This window comes from Physeter macrocephalus, chromosome 18 (genome assembly GCF_002837175.3).
Source record: "Physeter macrocephalus isolate SW-GA chromosome 18, ASM283717v5, whole genome shotgun sequence".
NCBI classification, from domain to species: Eukaryota; Metazoa; Chordata; class Mammalia; order Artiodactyla; family Physeteridae; genus Physeter; species Physeter macrocephalus.
The window spans coordinates 46,424,016-46,437,464 of NC_041231.1; the positions used below are offsets into that span (position 1 = coordinate 46,424,016).

The 13,449-nt window shown below is 41.4% G+C and overlaps 1 protein-coding gene across 1 annotated transcript in view; it reads right to left on the reverse strand.

Moving 5' to 3' along the window:
• SCN5A (sodium voltage-gated channel alpha subunit 5) overlaps window positions 1–13,449 on the reverse strand; it is a 105,352-nt gene that overhangs the window by 22,033 nt on the left and 69,870 nt on the right. The window contains exons 19-20 of the mRNA XM_007110492.3: window positions 11,214–11,334; window positions 10,146–10,300 (exon numbers count right to left, since the gene is read on the reverse strand). Of these exons, the coding sequence (XP_007110554.2) occupies window positions 10,146–10,300; window positions 11,214–11,334 (276 nt within the window). The remainder of the gene's footprint in view (window positions 1–10,145; window positions 10,301–11,213; window positions 11,335–13,449) is intronic.

The following is a 13,449-nucleotide window of genomic DNA, read 5'->3' on the forward strand; positions in this document are numbered from 1 at the left end:
CCCCATAAGGTTATCAGCTGATATTTCAGCAGAAACTAGGCAAGCCAGAAGGGAGTGGCATGATATGTTTAAAGTGATGAAAGGGAAAAACCTACAACCAAGAATATTCTACCTAGCAAGGCTCTCATTCAGATTCAATGGAAAAATCTAAGAGAATTCAGCATCACCAAGCCACCTTTACAACAAATGCTAAAGGAACTTCTCTAGGTGGAAAAGAAAAAGTCACAACTAGAAACAAGAAAATTAAAATGGGAAAGCTCACTGGCAAAAGCAAATATGCAGTAAAGGTAAGAAATCATCCACACATAAATATGACATCAAAACCAGCAATTGTGAGAAGAGGAGAGTACAAATGTAGGATATTGGAAATGCATTTGAAATTAAGAGACCAGCAACTTAAAACAACCTTGTATATAAACAGACTGCTATATCAAAACCTCATGGTAACCACAAACCAAAAATCTACAATGGATACACACACGAAAAAGAAAAAGGAATCCAAACAACACTAAAGATAGTCATCAAATCACAAGAGGAGAGAACAAAAGAGGAAGGTAAGAAAAAAGACCTAAAAAAAATAAAAATAATGAACAAAATGGCAATAAGAACATACATATTAATAATTACCTTAAATGTAAAAAGATTAAACACTCCAACTAAAAGACACAGACTGCCTGAATGGATACAAAAACAAGACCCGTATATATGCTGTCTACAAGAGACCCATTTCAGATCTAGGGACACATACAGACTGAAAGTGAGGGGATGGAAAAAGGTATTCCATACAAAGGGAAATCAAAAGAAAGCTGGAGTAGCAATACTCATATCAGACAAAATAGACATTAAAATAAAGACTGCTAAAAGAGACAAAGAAGGACACATAAAAATGATCAAGGGATCAATCCAAGAAGAAGATATAACAATTGTAAGTATATATGCACCCAAAATATATACTTACAAAAAATAGGAGCACCCCAATATATAAGGCAAATACTAACAGCCATAAAAGGAAAAATCAAAAGTAACACAACAATAGTGGGGGACTTTAACACCCTACTTTCATCAATGGACGGATCATCCAGACAGAAGATCAATAAGGAAACACAGGCCTTAAATGACACATTAGACCAGATAGACTTAACTGATATTTATAGAGCATTCCATCCAGAAGCAGCAGAATACACATTCTTCTCAAGTGTACATGGAATATTCTCCAGGATTGACCATACGCTGGGCCACAAAGTGAGCCTCAGTAAATTTAAGAAAATTGGAATCATATCAAGCATCTTTTCCAAACAAAACGCTATGAGATTAGAAATCAACTACAAGAAAAAAACTGTAAAAAACACAAACATGTGGAGGCTAAACAATATGTTACTAAACAACCAATGGATCACTGGAGAAATCAAGGAGGACACCAAAAAATAGATGACAAATGAAATGAGACAAGTGAAAATGAAAGCACGATGATCCAAAACCTATGGGACATGGCAAAAGCAGTTCTAAGAGGGAAATTTATAGCAATACAATCTTACCTCAGGAAACAAGAAAAATCACAAATAAACAACCTAATCTTACACCTAAAGCAACTAGAGAAGAACAAACAAAACTCAAAGTTAGTAGAAGGAAAGAAATCATAAAGATCAGAGCAGAAATAAAATAGAAACAAAGAGAACAGTAAATGAAACTAAAAGCTGGTTCTTTGAAAAGATAAACAAAATTGATAAACCTTTAGCCAGGTTTCATCAAGGGAAAAAAAGGGAGAGGACTCAAATCAATAAAATTGGGAATGAAAAAAAACGAGAATTTACAACGGACACCACAGAAATACAAATGATCATAAGAGACTACTACAAGCAACTATATGGCAATAAAATGGACAACCTGAAAAAAGTGGACAAATTCTTAGAAAGGTACAATCTTCCAAGACTGAACCAGGAAGAAATAGAAAATGTGAACAGACCAATCACAGTAATGAAATTGAAACTGTGATTAAAAAACTTCCAACAAACAAAAGTCCAGGACCAGATGGCTTCACAGGTGAATTCTATCAAACATTTAGAGAAGAATTAACACCTATCCTACTGAGACTATTTCAAACATTTGCAGAGGATAAAACACTCCCAAACTCATTCTATGAGGCCACCATTACCCTGATACCAAAAACATATGAAGATACCACAAAAAAAGAAAATTACAGGCCAATATCACTGATGAACATAAATACAAAAATCCTCAACAAAATACTAGCAAAGCAAATCCAACAATATATTAAAAGGATCATACCCATGATCAAGTGGGATTTATCCCAGGGATGCAAGGATTTTTCAATATCCACAAATCAATCAGTGTGATACACCACATCAACAAATTGAAGAATAAAAACCATATGATCATCTCAACAGATGCAGAAAACGCTTTTGACAAAATTCAACACCCATTTATGATAAAAACTCTCCAGAACATGGGCATAGAAGGAACCTACTCAACATAATAAAGTACATATATGACAAGCCCACAGCTAACATCATACTCAGTGGTGAAAAGCTGAAAACATTCCCTCTAAGATCAGGAACAAGGCAAGGATGTCCACTCTTGCCACTTTTATTCAACATAGTTTTGGAAGTCCTAGATACAGCAATCAGAGAAGAAAAAGAAATAAAAGGAAATCAAAGTGGAAAAGGAGAAGTAAAACTGTTACTGTTTGCAGATGACATGATACTATACATAGAAAATCCTAAAAATGTTACCAGAAAACTACTAGAGCTCATCAGTGAATTTGGTAAAGTTGCAGGGTATAAAATTAATATGCAGAAATCTGTTGCATTTCTATACACTAACAATGAAAGATCAGAAAGAGAAATTAAGGAAATAATCCCATTTACTATCATCTCAAAAAGAACAAAATACCTAAGAATAAACCTACCTAAGTAGGCAAAATACTTATACTCCAAAAACTATGACACTGATGAAAGAAATTGAAGATGACACAAACAGATGGAAAGATATATCATGTCCTTGGGTTGGAAGAATCAATATTGTCAAGATGACTATACCACCCAAGGCAATCTACAGATTTAATATAATCCTTATGAAATTACCAATGTTATTTATTGCAGAACTAGAAAACATTTTTAAAAATTTGTATAGAAACACAAAAGACACTGAATAGCCAAAGCAACCTTGAGAAAGAAAAATGGAGCTGGAGGACTCAGGTTCCCTGACTTCAGACGATACTACAAAGCTACAGTAATCAAAACAGTATGGTACTGGCACAAAAATAAAAATATAGATCAATGGAACAGGATAGAAAGCCCAGAAATAAGCCCAGGTACCTGCAGTCAATTAATCTACGACAAAGGAGGCAAAACTGTACAATGGAGAAAAGACAGTCTCTTCAATAAGTGGTGATGGGAAAACTGGACAGCTACATGCAAAAGAATGAAATTATAACATTCTCTAACAATCACCATACACAAAAATAAACTCAAAGTGGATTAAAGACCTAAATGTTAGACCAGATACTATAAACTCTTAGAAGAAAACATAGGCAGAACACCCTTTAACATAAATTGCAACAATATCTTTCTGGATCCACCTTCTAGAGTAATGAAAATAAAAACAAACATAAGCAAATGGGACCTAATTATACTCAAAAGCTTTTGCACAGCAAAAGAAACCATAAACAAAACATAAAAGGTAACCCACAAAATGGGAGAAAATATTTGCAAACAAAGTGACCAATAATGGATTAATCTCTAAAATACACAAACAGCTCATGCAGCTCAGTATCAAAAAAATAAACTCCCCAATCAAAAATGGGCAGAAGATCTAAATAGACACTTTTCCAAAGAAGATATACAGATGGCAAAATGCAGATGAAAGGATGCTCAACATTACTAATTATTAGGAAATGCAAATCAAAACTACAATGAGGTATCACCTCACACCAGTCAGAATGGCCGTCATCGAAAAGTCTACGAACAGTAAGTGCTGGAGAGAGTGTGGAGAAAAGGGAACCCTCCTACATTGTTGGTGGGAATGTAAATTGGTACAACCACTATGGAGAAAAGTATGGAGGTTCCTTAAAAAGTAAAAATAGAACTACCATATGATCCAGCAATCCCACTCCTGGGCGTATATCTGGAGAAAACCATAATTCAAAAAGATGCATGCACCCCAATGTTCATTGCAGCACTATTTACAACAGCCAACACATGGAAGCAACCTAAATGTCCATCAACAGAGGAATGAATAAAGAAGATGTGATACATATATATAATGGAATATTACTCAGCCATAAAAAAGAATGAAATAATGCCATTGCAGCAACATGGATGGACCTGGAGATTATCATAGTGAGTGAAATCAGACAGAGAAAGACAATATCATATGATATCACTTATATGTGGAATCTAAAAAAATGATATAAATGAACATATTTACAAAATAGAAACAGACTCACAGACATGAAAAAACAAACTTATGGTCGCCAAAGGGGAAAGGTTGTGGGGGGGAGGGATAAATTAGGAGTTTGGGATTGATATATACACACTACTATATATGAAATAGATAATCAACAAGGGCCTATTGTATAGCACAGGGAACTCTACTCAATATTCTGTAATAACCTATATGGGAAAAGAATCTGAAAAAGAATGGATATACGTATATTTATAACTGAATCACTTTGCTGTACATCTGAAATGAACACAACATTGTAAATCAACTATACTCCAATATAGCATAAAAATTTAATTAAAAAAAGACTATAGGGACTTCCCTGGTGGTCCAGTGGGTAAGACTCTGTGCTCCCAGTGCAGGGGGCCTGGGTTGGATCCCTGGTCCAGGAACTAGCTCCTGAATGCATACCACAACTAAGAGTCTGCATGTTGCAACTAAGAGTCCATGTGCCGCAACTGAGAAGTCCGCATGCTGCAACTAAAGATCCCGCATGCCACAACAAAGATCCTGCGTGCCACACCTAAGACCCGGTGCAGCCAAAAATAAATGAATGAATGAATGAATAAATAAATAAAATTTTTTAATGTATAAAAAAATTTTAAAAGACTATACAAAATTTAAAAATGAGGTACATATGAAAAAAAAAGAAAAGAAAAAAGCAAAAAGAAAGCCCTTGCCTATTCCAAGGCTAGAAAAAAAATGACCTTCCTTTTCCTTTTTTCCTTCCTTCCTTCCTTCCTTCCTCCCTCCCTCCCTCCCTCCCTTCCCTCCTTTCTCGTTTCATTGTTTTATATTACAATTTTAAAAATCTAATATATTTTGGTTGGAGCAAATATATATTTTAATATTTTTTTCAGAGTGACTAGTCAAGTGTCCTAACACTTTATTAAAGAACCCACTTTAAATCCACAGAGTAGAAGTCAACACTATCATCTACCACATTTCTATATTTGCTTAAATGTATTTCCAACCTCGGTGTGGTTCTACTGCTCTCTTGGTCTCTTCCTGAATTAGTGTCATATGAATTTTCCTGGCCATTTTTCATAATCTATAAGATAAACTTAAGCAATGTTTTGTCAAACTCCCTTTAAAATGTTAGAAATTTATTACTGCCTTGAGTTTAATAACTCATTAGTTTTAGGAACTAATACAGTCTTTCTGCCCAAGACCAGAGTATATTTATAGTATGTTTATCTTCTTTTACACTCCTTAGGCAAGTTTAATAGTTTTCTTCATGTACCTCTTATAAATTCCATGTTATATTCATTCCCAATTATTTTATGGCTACAATGCCTGGCATGTAAGGACTATTGGAGAAATGTTACTTGTGACTAAGTGGTTTCTGTTAGTATAAAACAACAGCAACAATTATTTGTATATTTGTTTTATAACTGGCCATATAATGTTGTTGTTGTTGTTGTTGTTGTTGTTGTTGTTTGTGGTACGCAGGCCTCTCACTGTTGTGGCCTCTCCCGTTGTGGAGCACAGGCTCTGGATGCAAAGGCTCAGTGGCCATGGCTCACGGGCCCAGCCGCTCCACATCCCAGTCTGGGATCTTCCCAGACCGGGGCATAAACCCATGTCCTCTGCATCGGCAGGCGGATTCTCAACCACTGTGCCACCAGGGAAGCCCCCATATAATGTTTTAAATAGGTTTTAAAATTTTTCTAAGCAATCACTATCTACAAGTAATGATATATTTCTATTATTTTAAACTCATTTTATACTTGACTATATTAACATAAATTCTTCGGTTTTTCTAATTTTTATACTGTATGTTTAATTTTCTTGATTAATTGCACTGGCTAGTACGTCAAGATTATTATTAAATAATGAAAAACAGCTAAAACGTAGTTAAATCATCCTTTTCTTATTCCTGACTTTAATAAAAATGTTTCTAGTGCTTTACTACTAATGATGATGGAAGAAGTTAATTTGAAAGTAAGTTTTTCATTAAGTAAAGGAAATATATTTTATTTCTATTCTTACCAAAGTTTTAAAAACCAGGCATTCATTGAGACAATTATATGGTTTTTCATCTTTGTCTGACTCATATAAATAGATTTCCTAGTAGGGCATCGTTCTGACTTTTTAGGATATACCTAACTATGACTCATTTAGTCTTTCAAATATTTTACTGGATCCTATTTGCATGTATTTTAAGAATTTTGCATCACTATTCACTATTATAGAGTATGAAAACTGGTCTGTGGTTTTACTTCTGGTATACTTAAGGTTTTAAAAATCAGCACTATTTAGCTTTCATAAAAAGAATTTGTAGATTTTCCATCTTTGTTCATACCTTAGAAGATTTTAAATAGGATTGAAATTATTTTCTTCCTTGAAAATATGAAAGAATCCACTCTTGGAGATGTAAGAGATTAGACCTAGTGGTTTATTTGATTGTTTTAATTTTTGAAGGAATCAGCTTTGGAAATTTTATCAGATTTACTATTTATTTTCTAATTCATTAATTTGTGTTTTTATTTTATTAATTACTTCCTTTGCTTTATTTAAAAAAAATTTTTTATATTTATTTATTTATTTATTTATTTTTGGCTGTGTTGGGTCTTCATTGCTGCACGAGGGGTTTTCTCTAGTTGCAGTGAGTGGGGGGCTACTCTTGCGGTGCACAGGCCTCTCACTGTGGTGGCTTCTCTTGTTGCTGAGCACAGGCTCTAGGCATGTGGGCTTCAGTAGTTGTGGCACATGGGATCAGTAGTTGTGGCTCGGGGGTTCTAGAGCACAGGCTCAGTAGTTGTGGCGCACGGGCTTCTTTGCTCCATGGCATGTGGGATCTTCCTGGACCAGGGCTCGAACCCATGTCCCTTACATTGGCAGGCAGTTTCTTAACCACTGCACCACCAGGGAAGTCCCACCTTTGCTTTCTTTAAGATTATTTTGTTGTTGTATTTCTAATTTCTTGAGTTAATGAATTTATTCTTTCTATTTAATAATGAAAATGGTTAAGTCTATTAATTTTACTCATTACAGCTTTGGCTGCATCCCACATGCAGTATTACTGATATTGTTATTTTCTAGTTTCTTTCCCCCTCTCCCAAGTCAAAGATTTTTCTATATCTCTATTTTTCCTTTCTTATTTTTCTAGATTTCAGGTGGACAAAACTGGTTAAACTGTAATCTTTTATTTATGACACACTGTCATCTTTGGTCCATGAAGAGTCTTTATTTATTTTCTTACTTATTAATATAATGAACACCCATGAACCCACCATGAAACTATTTTCTGTTTGATCCAAAGTTTAAGAATAAGTTTTACATTTTTAAGGGTTTGTTTTAAATCTTTCTATTTTTGCTACACTTAGCAGTCTTCTTATCTGTAAAACAGTGCCTATCTCACAGGGTTATTACGATAATTAAATGTATTAATGTTTGCAAAATGTTACAACAGGGCCTGGCACATAGTCAGTACTATTTAAGTGTTAGCTATTATTTTTATTATTATGTTAGATCAAATTTATTAACTATACATATTTTTTACATATCTCATTGTCTTGTTCTTTCTACTTGATTTGTCAAGTGCTAATAGAAGTGTGGTAAAATCTCACTGTACTACTGCACTGTTGCCACTTTTTTTCTTATTTTGCTTTGTATAAGTGCTATGAAATCCCAAGCAAATATATTCATAATAGTTGTATTTTTACTATAGGTTGGACCCTCTTTGTTTTATCTCAATTTTTACCTTGAATTCAACCTTGTTTAACATTAACAAACAAAAACACTCTGATTTTTGTTGTCATTGTTTGCATTTGTCTGCTATATCTTATTATTTCCTTTTACTATTTCTGAGTCACAGTGTTGCAGATTTGTCATTTGAGAACACATAGCTGAAGGTTTTTTTTCTTCAGTCCATTTAGAGTCCTTTTCTTTTAAAAGATGAATTTTATCCAGTTACATTTATTATTAAAATAAATGCTTGATCTTGCCTTTGCCATATTGTTTCCTGATTTAATGCTTCCTTGTTCCTTTTTCCCCCCTATCTTTTGCTGTAAAATCTCTGTGTTCTTAAAAATTTTTTCTCTTCAGCAATTTCAAAGTGATACATAGTCTGCTTTCTGTTAAACAAGTTTATAACTTTAAATAACACACTCCGACTTCTTTTTCTCTGTATATCATTGATGTGTTTTTTTTTTTTTTAGAGTGCTTGGCTCTCTACCCTGATGAGATTCACCATTCGCTTGCCAAAACTCCTCCTCACTTATGCTAGGCTGAGCTTTTCCTCCACAGCCCAGACTAAATGGCTCTGGCTGCCCTTGTTTGTGGCTGTTTAAAAACAAAACTCGTTAACATATTGTCAAATCCTCCTTCTCTGAAGCCTACAGAGATTTGGCTCTAGCTGCTGATGGTAAAACAGCATGTAGCCTGCAAGCCATGGCTCCAGGCCCACTCTAGAACAGGGGCAGGGCAGTACAGGGTGGGATGGGAGGCCCAGAGGTTTAGGAGTGATAGCTGCAACGTCTCCCCATGGCCTGCCCCGACAGGAGGCAGCATGTGCTGAAGGCAAACAGTCTGGGATCAGAGTGGCCCTCTCCCTCTCTATAGTCCAAAGCATTCCTTGTTAGTTGCTCACCCATGGGGTTCTAAACTCCTCAACAATATCAGGTGCTTGCTCCCTCTGGGCTAGGAAAGTTTCTGTTTGTTCTGATCACCCCTCTCTCTGCCCACCAGCACCTTTCACAACCCTCTCCAGGGCAGTTCCGTCTCCTAGAAGGGCTCTGAGAGATGAGTAAGGTGCTTGGGAACCAGATAGGGCATCCCTGGAGGGCCTCACTCCTCCTCCCAGCCTCACCAAACCTCACTATTTTCCATAGTCCAGTTCCATCTGCTTCCTCCAGGGAGTCTTCCTGATTGCTCCAGTTCCCCCTGACCTCCCATCACCCTGAGTCCTCTACTCCATTCTTACTCAACTCTCTCTGGAGCTGATCCATGACTATCTCAAACCTGCTGAATCTGATTTCTCCAACTAGACTGGGAGCCCCTGAGGCCAGAGCCACAGTCTCTTCCTCCTAGTGCTCCTCCATGGCTCACAGGACCAGTAGATACAAGGAGAGCTTAGTAAAGATCTATTGAACAAATGGAAAGTCAAGACAAAGGACTCGGAATCTGACTCTCTTGGCTCAAATGCCACATCTGCTGCTTGTGAGTGGTGGGGCTTTGGGTGAGTTACTTAATGTTTCTACAAAGGGTTGCTATGGGGATTAAATGTGATAATGTGTGAACTACATAGCTTGGCCTCTAGCCCTAGAAGACATGGAATGAGTGGAGCTACCAGTGTAATATCAGCCTGCATTGTTAATTGCATTGAACCAGTCTGACGGAGTGTCTGATGCTGTGTGCAGGTGGGTGTGTCAGCAGGGCTTGGGTGTAGGTGACTGGTGACCTGCGACCTATGCCAGCTGTGCACTGTGATCTGGGCAAATCACTTCCCTTTGTGGAACAAGGAGGCCTGGAGAGATGACCTCTGTGAGCCCTTTCTGCTGACCTCCATATGTGCTGTGGGTGTTGACAGTTTATGAGCTGGTCCTGATCTGGGGCCCTGGGGGAATGCATTTTCAACAGAGGCTCCGCCCCAGTTTCTGACCTGGTTTTCCAGCTGGAGATCTCCTTTCTCTACCTCCCCTCCTCCTCCATACCTCCCTGCCCAATCCCCGGGAGGGTACCAGTGCTCCACTGCTGAGTAGGATCATGAAGATGATGAACGTCTCGAACCAGCTGTGCTCCACGATGTGGTAGCAGGTCTTGCGCAGCCTCCACCAGACCTTCCCTGAGGCCTGCGTGGTGTCCACGGTGCAGCAGGGACAGCGCTGGACACAGCCTTTGGGGGAGGGAGAGGAGTCAGACCCAGTCCAGGGCCTGCAAATGCCTATATCTGATGGCAGAAAGTTGAATGGTTGAAAGAATGACTGAAAGAGGTTACAATGATGGGTAATGAACTGGGTAACATGGTGGGTGGGGCCATGGCAGAGGGTGGGTGGTAGGGAGGGGTGACTGTGAGTGCTGCCCTCAGGAGCCCACACTCAGCAGGTACCCTGTGGATAGGCTGGATGGACTAAGCAACCAGTAAGTAGATGAAGGGCCTGGCAGTTCTGGGCAGGGGCAAGGCTGGGGTTGGGATGAGCTCCAGCTTGTCCTGTGCTCATCTGGGAAACTCTCCCCCTGGGGGAATGTACCAGAACCCCCTGGGGTGCTGTGTTCCTGGCCTTTCTCCATGTTTGCAGTTTCTGAGCCTTGGGAAGGGCAGACTCCTCACTGATAGCCCCAAATGATGTGCCACATGGAGGTCAAACCCTCATTTTATCCCCAGCAGCCCTCCGAATATACCATGGATTCATAAAAGCTCTAGATGCCAATCACCAGCACAGCCACATGCCACACCCACCTTGAATATTTACAGAGGGCCTACTATATGCCAGGTGCCGTGCCAGGGCCTGAGGGAACAGGGGGAATTAGATCCAGTCCTTGCCGCTGTGGGGACACCTGGTCATGCTACCGTCCCACAAATGCAGCCGACCCACAGCTGCCCAGCCCAGCACCTCACGGGCACACTTGCCATGACTCATGTCACAGGCAGGTGGAGGGGCCCCCAGGGTCTCGAAGAATGGGGGAAAAATGGCAGGCACTCAGGTTAGAGTGGGGTGTGACATGGCCCTCTACCCCCAGGAGCTGCAGGTCCTCCTGCCCCAGTGGGCAGGGCTGAGGCTGGGCCACAGGCCCACCCAGGGCAGTACCTTTAGTGAAGCAGTCCTCTGGATCCTTGATGTCCTCTCCGAGGTCGGGGATCTGCTCCAGGAGGTCAGCAGTGTTGGTCATGTCTGCTGTGCTCCCCTCAGAATAACTGTTCTCATGCGTCTGTGGGCAGGACCGTGGGGTAGGGTGGGTAAGGGTATGAGTGTGGCCCGCGTAGCAGCCTCCAGCCTCAGGCCCAGAGTCTGGGGGAGCCTGAGGCTCCCAGAGTGGAGGTGCCCAGACTATCCTCCATTGCACACCTGGGGAATCTGAGCCCGGGTGGATGGGAACCTGCCATGAAGGTCACCTAGCCTGGACCTTAGGGCTCCTGAGTTTGTGATTCTGGTCTACTGGTGTCTAGGGCAGAGTACAGGGGGTCGGGGAAGGGTTCTGGGAAAAGCCTGGGAATGGGGAAGGCATCCAGGTGGAAGTAAAACAGACATGGGGTGCAACAGGGACACACACTGGGACATGGACACATAGTGGCAGCTCGGCACACACAGAGGAAACAGGCATGCCACACCCAGAACAGAGTCAGAGCCAGGATCATGGGCACGCACAGGTACCAGGTCAGACATGCAAAGAACAGGCCAGCAACCCAGCCCATATTTCTCACTCAATTCATGTGGGTGCACAGAGCCTGGAACAAGAGTGAGAAGGTGCTGGAAGCTTTCCTGCCCGGCTGTGCAGGGTTCTGTTGCCCTGATCCCGCATACCTTGATTATAGAGAGGTGTGTGCAGGTGCCCTTATGAGTGTCTGTATGTGTCACATGTGGGGTGCCAGTGTATACGGGTGTTGTAGCTCTGCCCACTTCCCCTCTTTGGGCCAGTGCACCCATCTCCAGCTGCCATGAATACTGTTTAGCCAGCCCCTTCTCCAGAAAAGTGTCTTTAGCCAGGGACCTGCAGTCCCTGGAAATGGCTTGGCGGTTACATCGAAGCCAGGGGTGGCTGACACCTAGTGACCGACTGATATGGAGGACACCAAGCTGAGGCTGGAATCCAGCCAGCATGCCGTCTGGAGCTGCTTCTTTTGCCTCATCCTGCTTCTCTCACTTCCTATGGGTCTCTCCTGAGGGCACTCCCTCAACGAAACATTAGCACAGGAAGCCAGGCTCCAGTTCTGCTTCTAGGAGCCCACCTTAATGATAAGTATGGTGGGGAAGGGGGTTCTGTAAAGGAAGGGCAGCCTTCATTTGCTTCAGATCACGTCTACATCCCCCAGCACAATTGGCCAGCCTCATGCCACTCAAGCTCCACTCCACTTAGGGGCGAGCTGGTTTGAGTTCTTGGGCAGCCTCTGCTCTCAAAGTTGCCTTATTTTCCCTTCCTTCCACTACTCACTTCACCGCTGTCTCAAAGTCCTCTTTAACCTTGAGGTTTGCGATAAGGAAGGGCTGGATCCTGGTGAGAATGCAGAGAGTGCACCTGGGTGCAGGGTGGTCTCCCGTGGCTTTGAGGGTCATGTCCTTTTCCCAGCTTCGTTGAGCGGCACTGAGCTGGGAGAGGCACAGTCAGAGGTCTTCATGCAGCTTTTCTTTTCAGACACTGGAGCTGTCATGCGGGAGGACAAGTTCTCAGAATCCTGCTGCAGGTGAGATGAGGGGTCCTTCTCCCAGGGAAGCCCCAGCCCACCTCGCTCTCCCTCGTTCCCACCGTGACCGGATTTGAAGAGGTGATGAAGTTACAAAACTCGTTCAAAGGTCAACGTTCTAGTATAGGAGGCCCTTCTGTCTGTGACCTTCTGTTCCTCCTATGTCCTCCTGTTCTCACAAGCCTTGGTGTGTCAGACCCTCCAGGGGAAGAAGTGTGACCTGTACAGTCAGGATGATGATTCCACTAGGCCCTCACGCTTACAAACTGGCCATGATCACAAAGCCTCCAATTGGCCCATCTCATGTAAGGAACAAGGCAAAGGAGAAATATCCTGTTGGAGCAAGTCACAGCTGCCGGACTGAGGGCCGAGGTCAGGCAGCAGTTCGAGGGCCCCTGAGTGCTGTCTCTGAACATATGACCTCCATCTTCCTTGGTGCTTGGCAGAGCCGGGGTGGGGTGTAGTCAGCTGTGCCACAGTCCAGGTAGCTCAGGGGTTGCAAACTCAGACGTTTACAGGGCCAGGTAGGTGATGGAATGAGGGCAGGCAGGTGGGAACTGGCAAACCAGAGCGCTCCAGCTGGTGTCAAGGAGGCGGCGGTTACCACTCATCTCCAGCGGGGCGGCTCTTCTTGCAATTTTTTT